At 35.3% G+C, this 24537-nt stretch overlaps 1 protein-coding gene across 1 annotated transcript in view; it reads right to left on the bottom strand.

Moving 5' to 3' along the window:
* LOC111051514 overlaps positions 1–24537 on the bottom strand; it is a 319540-nt gene that overhangs the window by 163172 nt on the left and 131831 nt on the right. The window contains exon 7 of the mRNA XM_039432582.1: positions 2122–2269. Coding sequence (XP_039288516.1) covers positions 2122–2269 — 148 coding nt within the window. The remainder of the gene's footprint in view (positions 1–2121; positions 2270–24537) is intronic.

Here is a 24537-nt window from a genome sequence, read left to right as displayed (position 1 = left end):
GGTAGTCCTTAGACTGGCAATTACTTGGAAAAGTCTATTGAAATCTTTTCCTGAATTAGGAGTCTCTGACTCGATATTTTCCTTGTGGAAAATCCTGGAAAGATCCTTTCCTACCCTGACAACGACAGACTGTTGTCTTCCCGATGTTATACTACAGACTGTGTCTGTGAAAAATCTTTTCTATCCTCTCATAATAGTCGACATACTGACTATTAATTTAAAAGCGTTTCGGACGATTGAGAGTGATTCCCATACCCTTAAGGGCAGTCACAGATTGGCCCTTAATAACCGGCGCGCAGTCATCAGATTAGCGCGGGAATCCTGTTTAGCAGTTTCAGAATTGCTGAAAATCCTTTCGCAGCTGCAGGCTCGCGACTCAGAAATCCCAAACCTCAAACCTTTTTCTCTAAATTTTAATTACCACATAATTGAAATTGATATACTGTATTTAGCTAGCAGGTCCAGCTTGCTGAGAGCTAGAGCGCAATTCTCAGATTGCGGATTATTGAGCAGATATTTATTTGCTGTAGAGAATAATAATCTTATTATTGATTCTCTGTTCCCTATACCCTATACCGTATACCTCATACCCTGCACCCTACTCTCTATAGCTTACACCCTATACCGTGCTCTATTCGACGATATCTTAAATATCACTAACAACTCCATAGTTCCGCCATACCGTTACTCCATAGCCCTCACCTTAAACCCCATAGAAAAACCACATCCCGGGCTTGCAGGTGCAGCTTGCTCGCCGTCAATTCGCAGTTGGTTCAGATTGCGTACTACCTTTATAAATAGAATTATTGGTAGGGATCTGATAGTCAGATCCGTCTCCTTGTATAGGGTTATCTTAATCTCCCTTAACACCCACCCCGTATTCCAAAGGCCGAGGGCCGAATCAGCCAGCAACAGCACGGACAAACACTCTTCCCCTGAAATTAAAAATCTCGCGAAAGAAGCAGAGGGTAAAGAATCAGGATAGAGGGAGAAGTGTAGGTCCGGTAACTCCACCTGTCAGTACGGCTACTGACCCCGACCCATATCCGACTGTAGCTAGTCCGCGTTGTAGCAATACTTCGCAATTATTAGGAAACCTAGAGGGTGGAATAGGAAATTCTAATAGTACAAAGTTTCAATTTCGTATGTTTAATCATTATTTAGAAAAAAATAATAAGTGAAAAAAGCAAAATGACCGCTGTGTGAGTAACTGAAGACTTCCGGACAATTTAAATTTGATATTTAGATATGTTTGTTAAATTGGAACAATGCCCTAGAGTGTTGGTAGGCAGTTGGTAAACACTCTGTATAATGAGTTCCAATATGAAAATAACCTATAACCTATGAATATAATGATTTCTTCAAAATTTTAGTTGGAAACAGAGAAATAAAAGTAGCCTAGTTAAAAAAACCACCTACCTATTTGCACTTAATTTGATTCCATCAAGTTTCACCAGGTATTGACTTTAGAATAACATTTGTTCCCCGGCTCGATCAGGACATTTGAATTTGGCCAAATCAGGCACGGTTCACAACAAGTGCTCTGAAACATATAATTATTTCTATGGCTATATAATTACTAAGTTGGGTATTGATAATTTCAGTGTACTGTTGTAAAGCATACCTGGTTTGACCATGTTCAAATGTTTTGACCGAGCTTGATAAAACCAAATACAAAGTGCTATTTTTTCATAAGGGCATTCATTTTATATTTAATATAATCAACATTCACTTAGAAAATTGGAAACTTTAAGCAAAAAGCATAATATAGAACTTAAAAGTGGGTCAAGTTTAACTTTTAAAAATATTCTTACCACTTCATAAATAGTGACTCATTGAGCCATGTAATGAGGACAAGTACCTTTTTAGAGAAGTCAGATAGAGAAAATATATTATTGAAAATAATATACTGTAATTCCAATTAAGAGGAATGTTTTGAATTCAGTTTCAGTGGTGTTCTTGCAGTAAAACTATGTTCTTCCAAGGGTGGAACGGTGGAGGAACACACTATTCAATTCATATGATTATTCTCTGCAAATGATTTATTAAATTATATGAATTATCAGATTAGACAATATTATATCAGAAACCTTCAAAATGATCTAGAATAGAGTAGCTTACTCGATTGCCAGCTCAGGTATGTCATTATCAACAAAAGTGATAGACTGTGCCACTGGATTAGAAATTATATTCGAAATAGGATCCTTCGCCTTTAATGTGAATATGATTGTACCTTCCAATTTCTGTAAGCCAGGTCTAAACAGCGTATCTGGAAAACATAGAAAAATACGATTTGATGTTACATGTAATAATAGTACCGGCATACTATTATAAGCTACTCTAGACTACTTGAAAAATTACAATTGAATAGTTTGGGCAACTCTAAACACTCTAGTGGTAGAATCAATCCGATATCTCCCACTTTTAACTCAATAGCAATGAATATAAAAATTCTGTCAATTATAGCCACCATCTTGAATTTTTCAATGACGATGACTATTTTTGTTGTTCCCATCATCAATTTTCTTATCAAGCTTGCTCTAATGAAGAGATTTCGATGGAAAAATATATTTTATAGTTCTAGCTTGTTACCTTAAGCCTATGGGAAACGCACCAGAGATCTTGCAAGGTTTTCTTTGGAGGGCGCTGGAGAACACATTTATTGACATACTGGTACAGCTCGTGAAGATATATCATTTTAAAGCTGAGAAAAAACGATCTCAATTTCATAGATTTGATATTCTTCTATATTATTTGCACAGAAAGTTGTAATGGAATTTGAGAAAATGGGGGAAAAGTTCTTGTAGGGGTTTGAGAGGTTGTGAATAATAAAATATGAGCTTTAGAGGGAAAATTTATTGGATAAAAATTTTAAAGCAAAGATTTTCGAATATTTTTGTTCAATAATAAATTGTAGTAAATTTTGAACGGTTATCAAAATGCCTGCAATAAAAGAAAACCTTGAAAATTTTGGCGGCTATCTTGTTTTCGATGTGTTGTCTGTGATTTCGACATATTATCATTGTTTACCTCATAATACTCTAGCGAAGAAATTGAGACATCTTTCACGGCTGTTACCATAGCCACCACCTCTAATACAAGGCCCTGGCCTACGATATTGCAACGTCGCAGTGTAGGCATAGAATCAGCAGGTAATTTTTTTAAATATTCTTCACCAATCATGTTTAGATTCTAGGCCATTCTCTAATACAATGCCAGGGCCTTGTATTAGAGGTAGCTATGCTGTTACCCAAAAATGACCACGGATTGCCTTTTTGTGCCCGGACTTGTCACCTGGTCATATGGGACATAACTGTATATGAATCATATATTTATATATGAATAAACTATCTTTCTGTCAATAACAAAGATTGTTCAAAGACAAAATACTGTTCATTGAACTTTCAATTTAAAAACTCTAAAATCCTGATCAATGAGATAAATATATCGTCGTTCAATGGTAAAGTTGCGTATCTGAAAATTTCGTCAATTTTGACTTAAGTGCTTGTGATATTCTTGCATCATCAAAGCATGTTGTGGTAAAGTTGCGTAAGTGTATCTCTCATCGCTACCAAGATACAGCTGTTTGTTTTTTTACCTAACTACACAAGAACTGAGTTCTGCCACAGTAAGTTTGCGTATCTTACATACACACTTTTACTGTGGGAAAATTTAGTTGGTTGACACGTTCTATAGAGTCTGGGAGAAAAGCATATGGGCTTGAAATGTATAGGAGGATTTTCAGAGAATACAAACTTAATTTTCATAAGCCTAAAAAAGATTTGTGCAAAATGTGTTCTGTGTATGAGGGAAGGGTTGATGAGACAGGTGATGAAGAATCCTACCTTCAACATTTAAAACGCAAGGAGGCTGCTCGAAATTGGCGAGATGAGGATAAAGAAGCTGTAAGGAAAAATCCCAAAGTAATTGCTTTTAACTTCGATCTACAGGCAGTTCTCAACACTCCTAAAGGCGCTGCTGGGCCATTCTACTATGTATGAAAACTTGCTGTTTATAACTTGACAATCTACAATTTGGGAAGTCAAGAAGTTGAATGCTACATGTGGGACGAAACAGAGGGCAAAAGAAGTATAGAAATTTCGACCATCATTTACAAGTTTTTAATGGCAAAGACTAATACAGAACATGTGAGAATGATGTCTGATAGCTGTTCAGGGCAACAGAAGAACACAACTTTTGCTTGCATGTGCCTCAATGTAGTGAAAAATCACCAGTCAATTCATTAATTGACCATAGGTTTTTTGAACCCGGTCATAGTCAAATGGAATGCGATTCCATACATTCCAAAATCGAACAAAAGTCTAAGCATGTTCCAGTATTTACTCCTCTTGGTTGGAAACAACTAATAAGAGCAGCACGCTCTAAACCTCAACCCTTCAATGTCACTACATTACTTCATGATGATTTCATTAATTTTAATCAAAATAAAAACATCTTCCAGTCTGAAAACCTGCCTTTCAAAAACCTCCCTTTCCGTAGTGCCGTTTGGCTGCAATACAGGAAAGAAGAGCCTAAAAGCATTTTTATCAAGACAGGATATGATGAGGTTGAATTTAAAATATTCTCTCTGAAACAAAAAAGAGGACGTTCAATGGACTTTCATCCCATACAAGCGTATGAAAGTAGGTTGGGTATTTCTGCTGCAAAAATGAAGGACTTCAAGAAACTTTGTAATGATCAGGTTATCCCAAAAAGCCATCATTATTATTACAACAATTTACCTGTTGCAGCTTCTGTGCTTGATGCACTACCAGAACCTAATGCATCTGATGAATCAGAATATGAATAGGTGTTCAAACTTTGAACATTCAGTTAATAATTTTCCATTCATATGCTGTGGTTTCACTTTTATGTTGTAACTGTGTAATGACAGGTTATTTCAAAGGTTCATAATAATTATTATCATAGTTATAAAAACATGTACAGCTCCTGTCTGATAAACCAGATTATGAATAGAGCTTCATATTACTTTTTATTTTTAAATTCTCAACTTTGTGGAACATTTAGTTATTTATGTTGAAGATAGTTTCATGCTTATAGTTTGATAGTACCTATGTATTGTTTACCAATTATTCTTATCAGAAGAAATGATGATTATTATGACATACAGTCATAATGATGAATAATTATTATGAACAAGTATTTTTGTATTAGTGAAGCCTAATAAATTAATGATTATAAAAGTCATACCCTGATAACTATTATTAATACAATTACTATTACTCTTATTATTACAATTACAACTCTTATTATTCTACTATTATTGTATTCTTAAAATTAAGTAAGCGTTATATTTTTTCCCTTTTTCAATTATGGTATTATTCATAAGATACAATAAACTGTTGATTTAGTCAATCTAAAACTTTGTTGAAGTTTTTTAACTCTTCTTAGTTGTTAAAAACTATGAGTAAAAAAGGGAATTGGAAGATACGCAACTTTACAGCATATAATAAAATATGCTTGAATCTCATTTTCCACCATGGTAAAACTGTGTAAGTGTTTTTTTTTTAGCCTAAATTGAAAAATAAATTAATCTCTCAGATCACATGTTAAAATGCTTAGAAATGAATAAGAATGCAACAGTTAGTGGGTGAAACTAGTGAAACCCTGATTTGCCAGGACCGATCAAAGTTGTTTTCTCTTCTACTGAAAAATTTGGTTTTTACAGTTACGCAACTTTACCATTGGAGCAACGATATGATACATATATATATGTCCCATATGACCAGGTGACAGACTACATACTATTTGGCCTGGTTCTTTGGGTCTGATAATAACCACTGCTGTAGGCTGTAATAGCTGAATCACAGTAGTTGCTATTCGTTTTTGTGACTTCAGCATATGGCACTGGTTAATAATGATAACAAAACCAAACCTACATATTTATACAGGAGTGGGTGGAAAGTCCGAGAACGTCTTAATATCTCATACACAAAGGTTATTTGACGGTGAGTGTGATTGGGGATCCTACTAAAATTAAAAATAAGACTTTACTATGACTTCAAAAATCTGGTCCGCCATCTTGGATCTTCCATTTTGAACAAAGACCTTAAAGATGCATAGACTCACATACAGCGCTATTGTCGTACTTGGAATTGAAATCCGCCATTGAGGGGGCAACCCATAAGATTATTACATACCAATGCCTTTGTGATCTATCGTATTATATCTATATATATAGATATAATATCTCGTGCTAAAATACCCCAATGGCGGCCTTCAATTTCAAGTAAGAGCTATTATTGGGAAGGCATAGGCATTGTGGATCTCTTTAAGGTCTTTGATTTTGAATGTAACTTCATCTTTTTGAATAGGAAGGTGGCACAAAGTAGAAGGAATCAGAGAGAACATTCTTACCGGTTATTGTTTTGCCTAATGTGCAGTATCAACATAATTATACCGGTAGAAAGCGCTTGTATACGCAAATGACGATTTCTATCTGAGCTGCAGACAAGGAATTGAATAAATTATGGGGGTTTGTGTTTTCCTCGTGATTCATTTATTATTTGAGTTTATGAATTTCGTACTCAGAAATAAATGGCTGTCTAGCAAGTAGTCAAAATCAAATGGAAAAAAGCATGAAATAGTTTTTCTGAATACCCAATTTCCAATAAGTTACAATTTATTCAGAAACGATACTGTAAAGAAGAATTTCATTTGACTCGAATTTTTAATTATGGACTAATTATATGAATAGATCAAATGGTGATTTGATAACTATTAGATTCAGTGTTTCATGTTGAATTGAAAAAAATGTATAACAGTAATTGATGGAGCCTCATTTAATCATTTATGAAATATAAATCTGGAGGAAACTCATTATCAGATTATTTGTCAATGTGTAATACAATCGACCTGTTTTATTAGTAGAAGTTCTGGCTCTATTGGATATTAAGACATTCTATGTAAGTAGTATAAAAAGGCCGGTCCTGGGACACAAGTGTCCCAGAACCGGCCTCCACCTCAAGGTCACCTGAGTTGACCAAACCTAACCTCAAGGTCATCCAGGTCAACCAAACCTAACCTCAAGGTCATCTAGGTCAACCAAACCTAACCTCAAGGTCATCTAGGTCAACCAAACCTAACCTCAAGGTCATCTAGGTCAACCAAACCTAACCTCAAGGTCATCTAGGTCAACCAAACCTAACCTCAAGGTCATCTAGGTCAACCAAACTCAACCTCAAGGTCATCTAGGTCAACCAAACCTAACCTCAAGGTCATCCAGGTCAACCAAACCTAAACTCAAGGTCATCCACGTCATCCAAACCTAACCTCAAGGTCATCCACGGCATCCAAACCTGACCTCAAGGTCATCCAAGTCAACCAAACCTAACCTCAAGGTCAAGAAAAAAAAATTTAAAAAAATTAAAAATTTTTTTTTTTAAATAAATAAAAATAAAAATAAAAAAAATAGAAAAAAAACACATAAAATCAGGAATAAATGGAGAAAAAAAATAATGATTGAAAAAAAATTAAAAACTGACTGATCAGTGACTGAACAGTAACTCAACAGTGACTGAACAGTGACTGATCAGTGACTGATCAGTAACTGAACAGTGACTGATCAGTAATTGAACTGACTGACTGACCACTGAGTGGACAACCCAATTATGCCATACAGACATGATGGTCCATATGACAGGAGGAGTGAGGGTCATTGAGAATGTCCATATGTCATGTCTGAACATGGAGTGGGAGTTGTTGAAAATATCTATCTTCAATGCCATTTTGATCTTTAGAGCAGCATGGCCATGTCAATCTAGAGTCTCCCATGTACATCTTGATCTGGTAGGTCTACCATGGACATATTCATCTGGTGTGATCTCATTACTACACGAAAATCATCCACACACGTACTGGTGGCACGACTGCACAAGACACAATGTCCCATTTTTTTTCCCATTTATTCCCGATTTTATGTTTTTTTTTTTTTTATTTTTTTTATTTATTTTTTTTAATTTTTATTTGTTTTATTTTTCTTTTCAAATTTTTTTGAAATCTTTTTTTCTCCATTCATTCCTGATTTTATGTGTTTTTTTTTATTCTATTTTTTTTATTTTTTTTTTTTTTTTGACCTCGAAGTTAGGTTTGGATGACGTGGATGACCTTGAGGTTAGGTTTGGATGACGTGGATGACCTTGAGGTTAGGTTTGGATGACGTGGATGACCTTGAGGTTAGGTTTGGTTGACCTAGATGACCTTGAGGTTAGGTTTGGTTGACCCATATGACCTTGAGGTTAGGTTTTGTTGACCTAGATGACCTTGAGGTTAGTTTTGGTTGACCTAGATGACCTTGAGGTTAGGTTTGGTTGACCTAGATGACCTTGAGGTTAGGTTTGGTTGACCTGGATGACCTTGAGGTTAGGTTTGGTCAACTTGGATGACCTTGAGGTGAAGGCCGGTTCTGGGACACTTGTGTCCCAGGACCGGCCTTTTTATACTACTTATGTATACAGTTCTCAATATTCTTCGAATGTTTTTTCAAAGTTTCATTAAAAAAACTGTCCTATGCTTTGGAGCTAATCTTAATACAATAACATATTTTGTTATTGCATTGAGGTGAAAGTAATAGTCCAGCAATAATTGTACTATTATTAAATTCTAAGAACTGTTATTCAATAATAATAGTAGAGGTCTGAGTAGTTTCCCATGATTTTTTATGTTCTCATAGTTGACTTCATTTATACTTTGTATTTCTGTTTCCTCTGATTATTATTATTATGATCGATCTAATTGGAACAATATATCTTTTGAAATGATATATATATATAGTAAATACCAACCTACGAATGTCAGCAAGATTGATGTTTGAGTTGAAATCCAACAATTCTTGGTAATGCATGCTCCATTCAAAATAAGTTTATTTTCAGTCAGTTTGTCACAATTGAGTCATAGTTGTGCTCAGTATTGCCAGAGACAAGAATAATATAGGAGACATTCCATGCAATGGTAATTTCTGGTTGCAAACTTTGCTAGCGAGATCTGTCGGAGCTTTATGGAAATTGAATTATTACTCAGGCTAGTTAGTGGCGTTTGTAGCAGAAAAGTTGTGTACTTGGGAAATAGCAACTGGTTTTTAAGCATTGTGAGGTTGGTCAGGGTTTTTGTGTCTGAGTAGGGAGAGAGTGAGAAAACATTATGCTTTCTCAGCACTACCGCTGAGAATGAATTGTTGCTCACTCATATTTCATTTCTGCCGGCACCAATCATTTTTTCAAAACACAGACCAGTCAGGCCAGTTTCACATGGCAGAGTCCTCGCTCCTGGAAGATCATATTACTGAAGATCATATTTCATATTTTGCAGCTATCCTGTACTTTCACATGAGGATCTTACAAATAAGCCGACAGATCCAACAACTACGCTGACATTTGCTCAAAGTATGACTCATCACTTTTTCTCAAAGTCTAACTTCCTTAAAAATATAGATAGAAGATTTCTGATTTCGGATTTGGATTCAGCAACCCCAAATTCTCTAAAGTGTAAGTCCCATTTTCAAAAATACCTGAAAACAAGGGAGTCATAGCTGTTTTTAATATAGCTTTCCATTATCATATGATTATATAGTAAACGTACTAAGATAATAATACTCCTGCCTCACAAAGGGACAGGCAAAGGTTTCAAGAAGTTCTTGAACACCTGAGAAGTTTAAACATAAACATTTTCAATTTTTAAAAGTTCTAGTTTTCCTAAAAAATATTGAACAATGAAAAGATGAATCCAAATATGAAATCATAAATCATCTCCACTCATCACTCAATAAAATAGGAGGAAAAGGAATGTTGTACCGTAAAATTCACTAAATTTCAGTTGTCATTCAACAATCCAATTTATCAGGTTCAAATCGTTGAATATCACTTTGAATTCCCAGCAATTATTGACTATTTCTTTTTAACTTCCTTCCAACTTTTGGCGACTTCATTCCGGTCCTTGTAGATGTCAAGACTTTTATCCCAAAGAGCAGGTCGGTTGCAAACTGCAGTAATCAACAGCTCCACATCAAACTCAGACATCAAGTCAAGTCAAGTAAACAACTGACAAGTCAACAAGTTTCAACTGGAGAAGTGAGTGAGCAAGCACAGTGCTGCCATAATTCGAAAAGCATAACCATTGTACCAACTATTATAAATTATCGTACTGTATTTCGTGAAGCCATGCTTTGTTAAAACCAGTTACTCAGAAAGCGTTTTTTTGTTGTTTGATGTTTTGTCATCCTTATGAATTCTGTTGAAGCAAACATAATGTTATTTAAGGAGTTATGCTGAACCTGTATAAAGAATTCATAGAATTCTTAGAATTCATAGGAACGGTAAAAAATCAATTTTTCGAAAATCGATGTACATGTAACTGGATTTAGAAGATCAATACGATAATGTGCTCTATCACAATTTAATCACAGAAATGTTTAAGTGAAAACGTTGGGCGCAAACCTTCTGCCATGAGGAGACAAATAAATTTATGAAAAACTTGATAGCTTGAATAGTGATCTGATATTTGTTACACGTTTTTAGTCTAAGACATAAAATGTCTTAGACTAATTTTTAATGTTTCTTCAATCGGCAGGAAAACTTTTGTTTTTCAAAGTTATGTTACTCCCTTATTTTGGGGTATTTTCAGAAATCAAGAAAAATATCCTACCAAATTTCCTTCACGAATACAGTGTAAGTTGTATTATAATAGCTACAGTACTTACGTACTGTATAGTACAGTACCTGTTCGTTTTTACCGTATAATTATATGATAATAGAAAGCTTTATTAAAAACAGTCATAACTTCCTTGTTTTGGATATTTTCGAAAACGGGACTTACGCTTTAAAGAATTTGGGGTCGCTGAATCCAAATCTAAAATCAGAATCTTTCTATCTTCATTTTCAAGGAAGATAGTTTTTGATAAAAAGTGGTGACCGGAGAGACGTAGAATCACCATGTGAAAGTGACGATTTGTCCACTAGTATCTCGATCCAAGCCGGTTTCTGCTTGCCTCGAGGGGAAAAGACGTGACAACACGAGGTTCCTGGATAGGAGTCACCATGTGAAAGACACGATTTGACTTAATGTACTTCGACAAAAAAACGTGAACACTGTTCAGTGTTCAAGTTGCACGTCTCCTATCGTGTGAAAGTAGCCTCAGAGTCTGTACTCCGAGTAAACCAGCAGTGTTTCAGTGTGCGCGCGTTATTCCTATTATTCGTATTGATTGAAAGATTGGAGATTCTTCAACTTCTGTCACCGTCCGTTGTATACCTGTTTTCTATTCTTGGTAAGTAAACATGTTTATAATATTTAATTACGAACAAATTAAGTTAACATTGCTATTTGGAAAAAATATCAAATTGATAACCTATTGCCATCACATGTTTCATTTTCTATTCTCTTCAAGTTCTAAGGTGCTAGTAATGAGAATTATTATTCAATTTAAAATAATATTAATTATTGAAAAAAAACTATTGATAACCTTCTATTGCTATGAGTAATAAGATGCTAGTAATTAGATTCTGAGGATAGATTTTTCATGGTATTGTTAATCTGGTAAAATAAAAATTTTCTGAAAATATCAATTTTTGATAAAGTTATTGAATTTACTAACAATTACCAAAAATAACTTTTAGTTGAGTTATTTTTGGTAAATTGAATAACCTTCTCAAAAATTGATAGTTTCAGAAATTTTTTATTCTACTATATCAAATAAAAAAAAATATTTTGAATTTTCAAAATATACAAATCAAAAAACCTTGAAAAATATCACCAGTAAAAAGTTTATTTTTAGGCTTTGCAGAGCCTTTAAAGCCTTGCCTTGCCTTAAAGCCTTGCTTTTTTGTTTAAGGATTTATTTCAAGTTTTTTTGTTGAGATTAAGATCGGTATGACTTTGTGATCTACACAAAACTACCTGGAGGTCCGGATCCGGACCGCGGTCCGCGATTTGGTGACCACTGACATATCATAATTATGCATGTGATTTATTACTTATCTGTTCACAATCAGAATATTTTCTGTTGTACATTATCTTATCATAAATGTATTGACCATAAATAATTGTTAATATGCCTATTCATACAAGAATGCTGTAGAGTTTTCATTTATCATATTGTTAAATTGTGTACGATTCATTCATACTACTGTAAATTGAAATTGAAATTTATTCACAACACTGACATATTTTACAAATATTTTTACAATGCAATCATTATAAAGAAACAGTATCATGATGGAAAAAAAAGAAAAGAACTTCAGTAGCTTAACAGCTGTGATTGAAGTTCTACAGTATTGTTATTGTACATTATAATATGAACGAGACAGTCACTTGATTTTGGTAACTAAAATAAAAAAAGTCTTTTTGCAATTTCACACAAACAGAATTAGAGCAATAGTAAAAAACAAAAAAGAAATAATAATAGAACCTGAAAAAAAAACAAATAAAATATAATTTCCTGAAGTACCTAAACATCTATACAATAAATATATAACATAAAAAGAATGAATAAAAAAATGAATAAATAAATAAACCTCTGTCACCAGTCAAACTTTTAACAATAAATTGAGTCTAAAACCAGTCAAATTGAGCATCAGTAAAGTAACAGATAAAGGCAAAAGTTAAATTTAGTACAAAATTGTTCAAAATACTACAAGGAAATACTGAGGGAGAAATACTACTATTAATTCAATAAAACCGATTTACGCGGGGAAAAAAATTAAGAAAGTCTAAGTAAAAATCAAAAACAGTGACAAGCGTCCCGAAAAGATGGGAAAAAAGAGCAACGAGAAATGTATGATACCTTATTCTAAAGAAAGGATTTGTTGGCCTCTAGAATATTTCCTCCTCAATGTCAATCCCACATATCCACTCCTCCATTTCATTCCTGAGCTTTCTGCTACCGCTCATATTTTCTATGAATTTAGTTGGGATTAAATTTATCAGCCTCTGAGAGACGTAAGAAACGTAAGCCTCGTAGAGACGTAGAGCTGTCGAACGGTTAACACTTTAAAATCATCGAATAGATCACAGGTGGGATAACGTCTGGGTTTGCCTAGCATAGTTTTAATTATATATTTTTGAATTATAAATATCTTTTTGAAATGTGTATCCAAAGCCCCACCCCAAGCCCGTATACCATATTGTATAACCAATTATTATTTTTTTAACTGATTGTGCATATGAGAAGTAAATTAATTTTGCAATTTCCAAGTTATTCAATTGTCCAATTTGATAAAATTTATATATTAGGTATTTAAGTTTTAAGCACATATTATTGAAATAGAAATAATTTGTTTTTTATGAAGTTTCAATTTAAAAATACAATACCTAATTATTATTATCAATTATTATAATTATTAATTATTATTATTATTCTCCTATCCATTTCTTAATTTTTCATAAATAGTTATTATACCTTCTACAAATTAATGCGAACTCATACATTTCCCAGAGAGTTTCTTAGGAATTATATAGGTATTATAGGGATATTATTGTACTTTTGAGAAACTGTATGAATGGATTTGAAAATTCTCTTCACAAGTCAGAATAATCATTCTAGAAGAACCTTTCTCATAAACTGGAGTGTATCCATTTCACATTCTGCATCATCAATTGAATATTAATTTATTCAATCCTGCAATCACAAGTAATTGAGTATTTTTCTATTGTTGAATAGAAGGCATACATTTTGCTTGGAAATCTGAAATGATCTTTCCTTGCATGGAGCAACTGAAAAATTTCAAACGATGCATCTGTTGATGTAGCACATTTTGCTGGATATGCGGCTGATGCTCATGGCCTTGAGCAAAGTCTGTGAGACGTAAGTGGATGTTCGTATGAAAGCTGGGAATGGGAGAGTGTGTGTGTATGAACTTTGAATTTTGAGCAGCAAGCTGAAGCAAGACAGGCAGCGCCATCTAGCTTGGGACGGCAGGAACTACATGGAGCTTCGGCTTCGGGTAACAGCAAAATTAAGACTTATTCCCCCTATACCATGGGTAATCTCCTTACTTATCCTTCATCTATGGTATTGCACTAGAACTCGTAGAGAACGGACATATAGTGGAGTAGTAATAGTGTAGTGTAGAAGTAGTGAGTCAGTAGTTTGTTCACAATTAAAAGTGGAACAAAAATATTGCATCGAGTATCGGTCGTGAACCGCGGTATTTTATGCAAGCGAAGCGACCTGCTTTTCGCGGCGGTAATATAGCTCCGTTCGCGTTTCCGTGTACGTGAGTGTTGATTACGAGTGCTGTTTGAAATGTATGGTAGCGAAATCGCACTATGTCCGACTTAGTGAAGCCAACAAGTTTTCCTGCATCAGGGCAAGAAAAGGAAGCCACTAACGAGAGCATGGACACCAACAACATGGCAAATACACCAGAAATCCAGTGTTCACCGGATCAATACATCAAAGCAAATAAACTCAAATCTTCAGCTTAGCAGGTACTTTTCATCGCCTGGAAGGAATCTGATGAGAAGAGGAAGGAGCTAGAGAGAAGCAACGCCGAACTCTTGCGAAAAATGCAGGATTTGGAAAAAAGATTTCTCAATATTGAGAAAAATATCCATAGCCCACAGCCTACCGAGAACTACTCGACAAATGAAGAAGAATTGGCTAAAGAAACCGAATGGATCAGAACTCATACTAAGCGGACTACCAAGAAGAGGAAGCTTAGCACCCCATCGCCAGAACTAAAAAATGAGTCTGCAAAAAAGAAGCAACAAAATTTGAATAATGAAATCACTTCTGTGGAAAAACCAAACAGTGAGGAGGAGAAGAGGAAGAAGAAAGAAATGCCACCACCACCAATCATTGTGGATGGTATTAAGAATCTGAATGTACTTCTTACAAGTTTGAAAAAAGTGCCACCAGCTGACAAATTTAGGATAACACTGTTAAGTGAAGAAACATTTAAAGTAAATGCAGTTGATTCAGAAACTTACCGGAATATTACCAGAGAATTGATTGAAGATGGGCTCAACTGGCACTCCTATGAAGATAAACAGTCGAGACCAATAAGAGTGATGATTAAAAAGCTTCATCACTCTTGTAGTACAGAAATGATCCTGGAAGATTTGAAAGTACGAGGTTTGAAAGTTCTTGAAGTTGTAAACAAGCTGAGGTGGAAGACAAGAGAACCATTAGATATGTTCATGGTATCATTCAGCGCGGAAGAAGATATAAAAACAGTATTTGAATTGAAAAATATACTTGGCTGTAGAGTGGAAGTTGAAGCATTGAAGAAAGCCAATCTGATACCGCAATGCAAACGTTGCCAAGCATACGGCCACACTCAAAAATATTGTAACAAGGAGCCTAGGTGTGTTAAGTGTGCAGGTAAACACCAAACAAAGGAATTTTTGAAACCCAACGATGCTCTACCAAAATGTATTCATTGCGGTGAAGCACATCCAGCAAGCTATCGAGGTTGCACTGTTGCAATCGAATTGCAAAAAATCAGGAATTCTACTAAAACAAAAACTATTGCAGATTCACGAAAGAAAATCATTCAAAATATCCCACCAAAAATCACGGAAAATACAGAAGCTCACAATCTAAACAATGGTAGTGCAGTTAAGAAATTGACTTTCGCCCAGATTGTCTCAAAAGAAAATAGATCAAAATTGGAAGAGCCAAAAAGTGAAGTAGAAGAGGGCACCAATAATATTTTGCAGCTAATCTTGGCAAAACTGGATAGACAAGAGCAAATAATCACCTCACTACAATCTAAATTTCAGAAGTTAGAACAGAGTAGACTACTGAAATCCAAATGATTCATTCACTTAAAATAATGGAATGGAACGCGAATGGATTGTTACAATGGCAACAGGAGTTGGAAGCAGTTCTAGATATACAAAAAATAGATATATGTCTTATATCTGAAACTCACTTTACAAATCAATCGTTTATCAAATACAAAGGCTTTAAGATCTATCATGCTTTACATCCCAGCAATGTCGCGAGGGGTGGGAGTGCAATCATTATCAGAGACAATCAACAACATCATGAAGAAGTGAAACATGAAAGTGATAGAATTCAATTGATAGGTGTAGCAGTTCAAGCAGTAAATTATCACTTCGTTGTTGCAGCTATTTACTGTCCTCCCAGATATTCCATCAGAAGAGAGGAGTATTCGACATTGCTTGATATGTTAGGAGAAAAATTCATTCTTGGTGGTGATTTCAATGCAAAGCATGTGCATTGGGGATCGCGCTTAACAACTCACAAGGGAAGACAGCTCTTCGAAGCAATGAAAGAGATGAGGTGCGAAGCTCTTTCAACTGGTAAACCAACCTACTGGCCCACCGATATGAGGAAAATCCCAGATCTCATAGATTTCTTCCTGACAAAAAATATATCAGTTAATTATTTGCATTTAGAGGATAGTTTCGACCTTAATTCCGACCACTCACCCATCATTATGACTCTGAGTGATTCAATTCTACAGAGGGAGAATACTTGTCCAGCGTTAGCAAATAGCCGCACTGATTGGGATGGCTTCCAACAGATGCTGGAGGAAAGAATAGAATTGAACTCACCATTAAGGAACGAAGAACATATTGATCGGGAGTTGGAGAAGTTTGTGACTGATATCCAACAGGCAGCATGGTGTAATACCCCACAAATCAGAAGAAGAACCACTAGAAATAATTACCCTGTGGAAATCAGAGAATTGATTGTTGAAAAACGAAGAGCTAGAAGGAGATGGCAGCAATCACGTTCCCCCCAAGACAAAAGAGTTTTGAACAATCTAACTCAAGATCTAAGGAGAGAGATTCAATGTATCAAGGATGAATCAATTAATAGTTACTTGAGAAACTTGACAGCAGAATGCAGTACAGACTACTCACTCTGGAAGGCAGCTAAAAAAATAAAACGAACCATTCAACAATCTCCTCCTATCAGAAAGCAGGACAGACAATGGGCAAGGAGTAGTGATGAAAAGGCACAGATATTTGCGGATCATCTTGTAAACGTTTTCCAGCCAATCAACTCAGGTGAAGAGGAAACTTTAGAAGCGGCTGAGAATATCTTACAGCCGAATCAAGAAATAATGCGTGTCACAGTAGAAGAAGTGAGAAGAGAAATAAGAAATCTGAATAACAAAAAAACCCTGGATTTGACATGATAACTGGCTCAGTCCTCAAACACCTACCAAGGAAAGCAATAGTGAAATTAACAAACATTTTGAATGCTTCTTTCAGACTAAAATTCGTACCAGGAATATGGAAAGTAGCAGAGGTTATAATGCTACTGAAGGCAGGTAAAGAGCCACATGAAGTATCATCATATAGGCCAATATCATTGTTACCGGTCCTATCCAAGTTGTTTGAAAGGATTTTACTTAGTAGGCTGAAACCAATAATTGAGAGACAGCACATAATTCCAAATCACCAATTTGGCTTGCATCGGATTATAAATGTAATAGAGAATTGCTTAGAAGAGAAAAAAGTTTGTTCAGCAGCTTTCCTTGATATAGGGCAAGCTTTTGATAGAGTATGGCATGAAGGTCTCATTTTCAAGCTCAAAAAAGTGCTACCAGAGCAATATACAGATATATTACAATCCTATCTCACTGACAGATACTTTAGGGTCAGGCATGAAAGTTCATATTCTGATTTGAAAGAAATTAAAGCAGGAGTTCCTCAAGGCAGTGTTCTGGGACCAGTTCTTTACCTACTCTATACCAGCGATATTCCCAGCCTTGATGAGAATACTACAGCAACATTTGCAGACGACACAGCCATATTATCAGTAGACAGTAATATTCATGTTGCAACAGAGAAACTACAGAGATCCATCAACAAAATTCAAGATTGGACTAGAAAGTGGAGAATGGAATTGAATGAAACACAATCGATTCACATCAATTTTACCAATAAGAAGGACCTGCCCATACCAATAACTATCAACAACCAAGTTGTACCATATGCTAATGATGCCAAGTATCTAGGTATGACCTTGGACGCAAAGCTTTGCTGGAAGGCCCATGTCAAGAAGAAGAGAAAAGAGCTTGGAATCAAATATAAGAAGCTGTATTGGCTGATCAGAAAAAACTCCATCCTTTCAATCCGAAACAAAGTTCTTCTGTACAAACAGATATTAAAGCCAGTATGGACGTATGGTATACAACTTTGGGGGTGTACCAAAGACAGCAACATCAATATCATACAACGTTTTCAAAACAAAGTGCTAAGGAACATTGTGGATGCTCCTTGGTATGTCAGGAACAGTGATCTTCATAGAGACCTGCACGTCGACCTGGTGTCCACCGAGATCCAGAGGCATGCGAAGAGGCACGAGGGGCGACTGCACCAACATGACAACGTCGAGGCGATCCAGCTGCTAGACAATGGAGGGTTGGTGCGGAGGCTCAAAAGGAGGAAACCGTTTGAACTAGTGTAGTGCTTGTTCAAGTAGTGTCCAGTGAAAGAGCAGAGCAGTGATTGAGTGAATCTAGCTTCTATAGTGCAGTCAATAAGTGTACATATTAATTAAACAATAACAGAGTTCCTAATGAGAAATTCACTGTTCAATTTTTCAAGTAGTAATTTAGGATAGAAAAAATTAGCTCATTAGTCTTTAGACTAGATGGCTATAGTATTGGCCAATAGAAAAAAAAATAGTTGTGCTCATGGTATTTAGATGAAAATCTTCTTCTATATACCGTGGTTGTGCTTGTGCTTTAGCATGTGCTAAATTTGTGTCAGTACCGTTCAGTATTCTTGTACTACAAGAATATAATACTTTTTTGGTTGTTAAATCAATTTATTAGCAAAGTCTACTGCTCTATAATCTTTCACCTAAATTTCTAAATCTAGGAGGAAGAACTTAAGGAGGAAGGCTCTTTTCATCCAGATCATACATAACCTCTGGGCAACATAAACATTCTTTCCAAATTTTTGAAGAGAAATAGTACAGGCTCAGCCTAGGTTTTCCTCCAATGTCATAACTATTATTTATGATTAGGTGAATTTTCTATCTAAAAACACATAATACTAAAGTATTCTTCTTTCTCTTCCTCCAGTATTCTTCTTTCTCTTTCTCAATTCTTTCTATCTCTCTAGAATTAGTAGTGTAGTATAAAAATACTAAAGGAGGAAGAACCCCTATCCTAATCGATCCGAGAAAAAGGACCTGGCTCTTAAAACCGGACTCACAGATAACAATGTAGTGATAATGAAATATTTGAGATTCACTACTTCAAATTTAAGTGAAATACAGTTGGACATAGTTGTTTTTAAATATTGTAAGGAATTTGGAATAGGCTTATTTGTAAAATTCTGATTGAATATTATTAGTAAAAACTGGTTAGAATATCAATACTGGTTAGAGGGATAATGTTTAGAAATTTACAAAATTCCCAAGTTAGCTATCTATTTAACAACTATTCTATTATTTAACACAAAGCATGTACAGTAGAATTTCTCATCCACAAAAATAGTGCCTCAGTCTGTGCTTGGCAATTAGAGAAGACAGAGCTCTTAGAATTGTATCTGAAATTTCTAAAATTGCATTCTAAAATAGCCCCCTGTGGGTTGGGGGAGTGTTATGAGTCGAACATCGAATTCAATAATTTGTTAGAAACCAGAATATACCCACAGTATCCCTGCTTGTCGTAGGAGGCGACTAAAAGGGACCCCCCCTTTCCAAAGCCCTTCTTCCAAAACTCTTCTTCTTCTAATATGCTTTGGAACTTTTTCAATTCTAGAATGGCACTTTTTCGATTGACTGAGCTGTGTGCCATTCTTTCTTTCTATTTTCTGTCTATCGGCCTTACTTGGCCATATTCCTCTTCATTTTCCTTTTTCACTTTTATTCTCCTCTTAAAATAGAGGACTGGTCCTCCAGGTTGGGGGTTGAGGCTTTGGGTTTGCAGCCCACTCTTCGCAAATACGTCGGAACACAAAAAACTCAACACATATGCCTCGGAATGGGATTGGAATTAACGGAAAATCAACACGGACTCAGAAAAATTTCATGAATTTTGGATGCTGGAATGTTCAGGGTATTGCTACAAAGGAAATGGAAGTCTATGGAGAATTTATTGAAAAAATCAAAGATGGATGTCGTGGTATTGTCTGAAACAAAGAAAAAAGGAAGGGGAAGTGAGATAAAAGGTGAATACACGGTATTCTATAGTGGTTTGGACAAAGATAGAAGAGCTAAAGCAAGAGTGGCCATAGCTGTTCATAAGCGACTTGAAAAGAGAGTGACAAACTATGACCCAATAAGTGAAAGACGATATGAAGTATGCAGGGAGGTTAGTGACATTAATAGGTGTATATGTGCCAAATGAGGATACCGAATCTCAGGTGAAGGATGATTTTTATGAATCATTCTCTGCAGTTCTAGAAGCAGTAAAAAGAAACAAGGAGATTATTGTATTGGGAGATTTTAATGCTATAGTAGGTTGCAAAACCGGAGATTGGGTTGTGGGACAGTATGGCAAGAATACATTGAATGAAAATGGGCAATGTCTAATCGATTTATGCACTCAATTCTCCCTGAGAATCATGAATGGCTTTTTTCAACACAAAAATATACACAAATACACTTGGATTCAACCAACAAGACACTTGAAAACAGTAATAGATTATATCCTGGTGAAAGTAGGGTCACATATAAAAGTAAAGGATGTACGTGTGTACAGAGGAGCAACCTGTGGATCAGATCATTTTCTTGTAAAAGGCAAATTTTAGTGTAAAAGGCACTCATGGTGCCTGCCCCTCAAAGAGATAGCGGTGACGATAGTTGTGACAAAAGTAGATATAAGGCTAACAATCCAAAATATAATTTGGAGAGTTTTAATAATGATTCAACTGACTTTCTCTACAAGTTGAGGCTAGCAGGCAAAATGCAACATGAGAATCAGACAGGAATAGAGGTGGAGGAAATGTACAAGAAGATAAAGGGAGAGTTGCATCAAGCAGCATTAGAAGCTGTGGGAGAAGTGGAAAGCAAGGGATCATACAAAAACTCATATTAATGGGATGAAAATCTAAAGTCGCCAATTAAGGAGAAGGAGACGTTGTATCAGAGATGGCTAACAACACATGATCCCGAAGACAGAAAGGCATATTTGAGACAGAATTACCTTGTTAAGAAAGAGGTGAAGAAGGCGAAAAACAGATTTTGGGAACTGAAGTGTTATGAAATAGAAAATATGTTAGGTAGTTCAAAGTCTAGAGAAGCGTGGAAAACTATCAGGGGGCTGAGAGAGGATTGTAAAGAAAGAAGGTGAATACAGGTTATTGATTCAACAACATGGAAGGACTATTATTGGGATCTTTTGATGGAGAAAAGACCAATATTTCAAGAAGTTGAATATCGCCATGAAGAGGAAGACTATCCTATGCCAGAAATATCTCTGGAAGAAGTGGGAAAAGCCTTGCAGGGGATGAAAAAAAAACAAAGCAGCGGGTCCTGGAGGTTTACCTATGGAATTGCTAAAATTTGCGGCATTTTAGAATACCTGACAAAATTGTTCAATCAATGTATTTCCACAGCAACGATGCCTGGAGAGTGGAAAGAGGCTTGGATCACATCAATATAAGAAAGGGAACAGAGCCGAGTGTTCAAATTACAGAGGGATAAGCATAACAGCAGCTATGGGTAGGCTGTATGGACGTGTTTTGAAACAAAGACTTGAACTGGAAATGAGGGAAATAGAAGAGCAAAGTGGTTTCCGTGCTGGTCGATCATGCCACACCGATAACCTCTTCTGTATCAAACATCTGATGGAGAAAAAATTACAGAGAGGAAGAGAACTTCATGTTTTGTTTTTGGATCTGAAAAAAAGCCTATGATAGTGTTCCAGTAAATAAGATATGGGAAGCTCTCAAAAAAGCGAGAATTAGTACTCCCCTCATCAATGCCATAAAAACTCTTTACAAGGATAGCAGTAGCAGGATAAAGATTGGAAACCAGCTGTCAGAAGAGTTTACTGTAAATAAAGGCCTTAGACAAGGTTGCCCCATCTCACCCAAGCTTTTCAAGATATATATATGTAAGCCAAGCCTTGGAGGTGTGGTCACACAAGTGTAGAATTATGGGTGTACTACTAAATGAAGAAAATATATATACTCTACTATTTGCAGATGACCAGGTCCTCCTAGCTGAAAATGAAGAGGATATGTCATATATGACAAGGCAACTCATAGAGGAGTATAAAAAATGAGGCCTGGAAGTCAGTGAAGAGAAATTGCAATATATGGTGGTTGGAGGAGAAGGAAATTCATTGAACATTGATGACACCACGGAAATTGCAAATGTCAAAGAATGCTGGTACTTAGGTATGACAATAAAAGATGATGGACGGGATGAGAGAGAGATTGGATACAGAATTGCAAAGGGGAGAGTTTTAACCAGGAAGTAAATGACAAATTGGAAAAATTTGTTCCCTGACAAATTGGAAAATGTCTTGTGTGGGGTGCAAGCCCAAAAGAGATTCTCGAGGTTCAATACTTTGGACGGATGATATTCAAATTCAAATTCAAATTTATTGATTCTCAAAAAAATATACAACACTTTCAAGACATATATATATATATATATATATATATTATATATATATATATATATATATATATATATATATATATATGAATCTACACCTGCAAAGAAACGCTGTGCGCAGGTGTAAGTTGCAATATGAATGTTTTTCAAAAATATTTAACAAAAATGATCCAAAACAAATTTCTTGAAAAAAATACAGAATAAAAACTAGTACTTAATAATAAAGAGGATACTAAAAATAAAGGAATGGAAGGAGAAAAGTTGGAAAAGGCCAAGAAGAAAAAAGAAGATGAAGAAGAAGGAGAATGAAGAAGAAGAGAGAGGTAAGAGGTAGGTAAGTCAACTGCAACCATGGAGTAGACGAAAATTAATTTATTTAAAACAATTTTTCCTCGATTTTATTTGCTATTATCCATTTATCTATGTCTGATCTAAGCCTCTGGTTTAGGTTTGTTTTTTCAAGAATACTTAAGGGAATGTGGTTTATTAATTTATTGGAAATATAAGAAAACTGTCTCCTACACACATTCAAGTCCATTCTGACAAATTGGAAAATGTCTTGTGTGGGGCGCAAGCCCAAAAGAGATTTTCGAGGTCCAAATAAATTTTCATTTTTTATAATATATAGTACCAAATTTTTTATGAAAAGTTGTCGAACTGTTAAAACCTTGAACTCCCTGAATAAATCTTTTGTTGGAAAAAGTCTGGGTTTGCCTAGAATAGTTTTTAAAAGATGTTTTTGAATAATGAAAAGTTTTGTGAAATGCGCATTCAAAGCTCCCCCCCAAGCCTGTATGCCATATTGAAAAGCGAATTGAGCATACAAATAATAGATTAGTTGAGCTATTTTTATATTGCTCAGTTGTCTAATTTGGTGAAATTTGTAGATAAGGAGTTTTAGTTTGGAACACATGTTATTAATTTGATTATCCCACCTTAAGTGTGGATCCAACAAGATTACCCAGGTACTTAACTTTTTTCCTTTTTGAATTTTCTGACAAGAACAGCAGCCAAGAAGTCTATGGTCGTTACAGTTTAATTGATAGATTTTTATACTGTCTATTGTTCGTGGTTGAGTAAGGGAATTGGGTGAAAATAACATGAAGACGCTTTTAGTTGTGTTGAGGGTTAATATGTGTTGATTAAGCCAAGAGAACGCCAATCTGAGTCCACTTTCCGCTGCAATTTTTACATCATCCCATGAGTTTTCAGTGAAAGTTAGAGCAGTGTCGTCTGCAAATGATATTATATCACAATTTCTTATATTTTATTTAAGGAGATCATTGATATAGATTAAGAACAAAATGGGAGATAGGACAGTACCTTGTGGCAGACCAAAATCAGTGAGTTTCATATTGCTTGTGTTGAGTATCTGAGATCGATTTGACAGGTAACTCTTGAATAATATTAGTGGTATACCCCTAATCCCCAGGTGTTCCATTTTTTCCAGAAGTCGTTTTTGAGAGATAGTGTCAAATGCCTTGGCTAAATCCAAGAATACTGTCAACGTTTTTTTCTTATTATTAAATTTTTTTGTTATAATTTGTAATAATCTGGTGATGGCATCCTCTGTAGATTTACCGGGCTGGAATCCATACTGGTTTTCATTAATAATGTTGAATTTATTCAGATAGCCCGATAATATTTTTTTAATTATCTTCTCCATCACTTTGGCTAAGTTATTCATCAGACTAATAGGACGGTAGTTGGTAGGGTTGGACGGATCACCTGATTTATGGATAGGTACAATTTTGGCAACTTTGAACTGTCTTGGAAAATGACCCACCTCGAAACATTTGTTGATGATACGTTTGAGAGGTTTTGTAATTGAGGGAGCAATCTTCTTTAGACAAGTAGCTGTTAGATTGTCCACTCCAGGAGCAGAATTACCTTTGAGAGAATTTATTGTGGCCAATATTTCCTCATCATCTGTATAAGCCAAAAAGAAGGAACTATACGATGGAATTGTAGTATCAACAAATGTGTGTTGTATAGGGTTATCATTAATTAGTTTATTG

This window comes from Nilaparvata lugens, chromosome 7, assembly GCF_014356525.2.
Source record: "Nilaparvata lugens isolate BPH chromosome 7, ASM1435652v1, whole genome shotgun sequence".
Taxonomy (NCBI): Eukaryota; Metazoa; Arthropoda; class Insecta; order Hemiptera; family Delphacidae; genus Nilaparvata; species Nilaparvata lugens.
The sequence above is the reverse complement of the archived record's forward strand: the minus strand, read 5'-3'. Positions and strand labels throughout refer to the sequence as shown.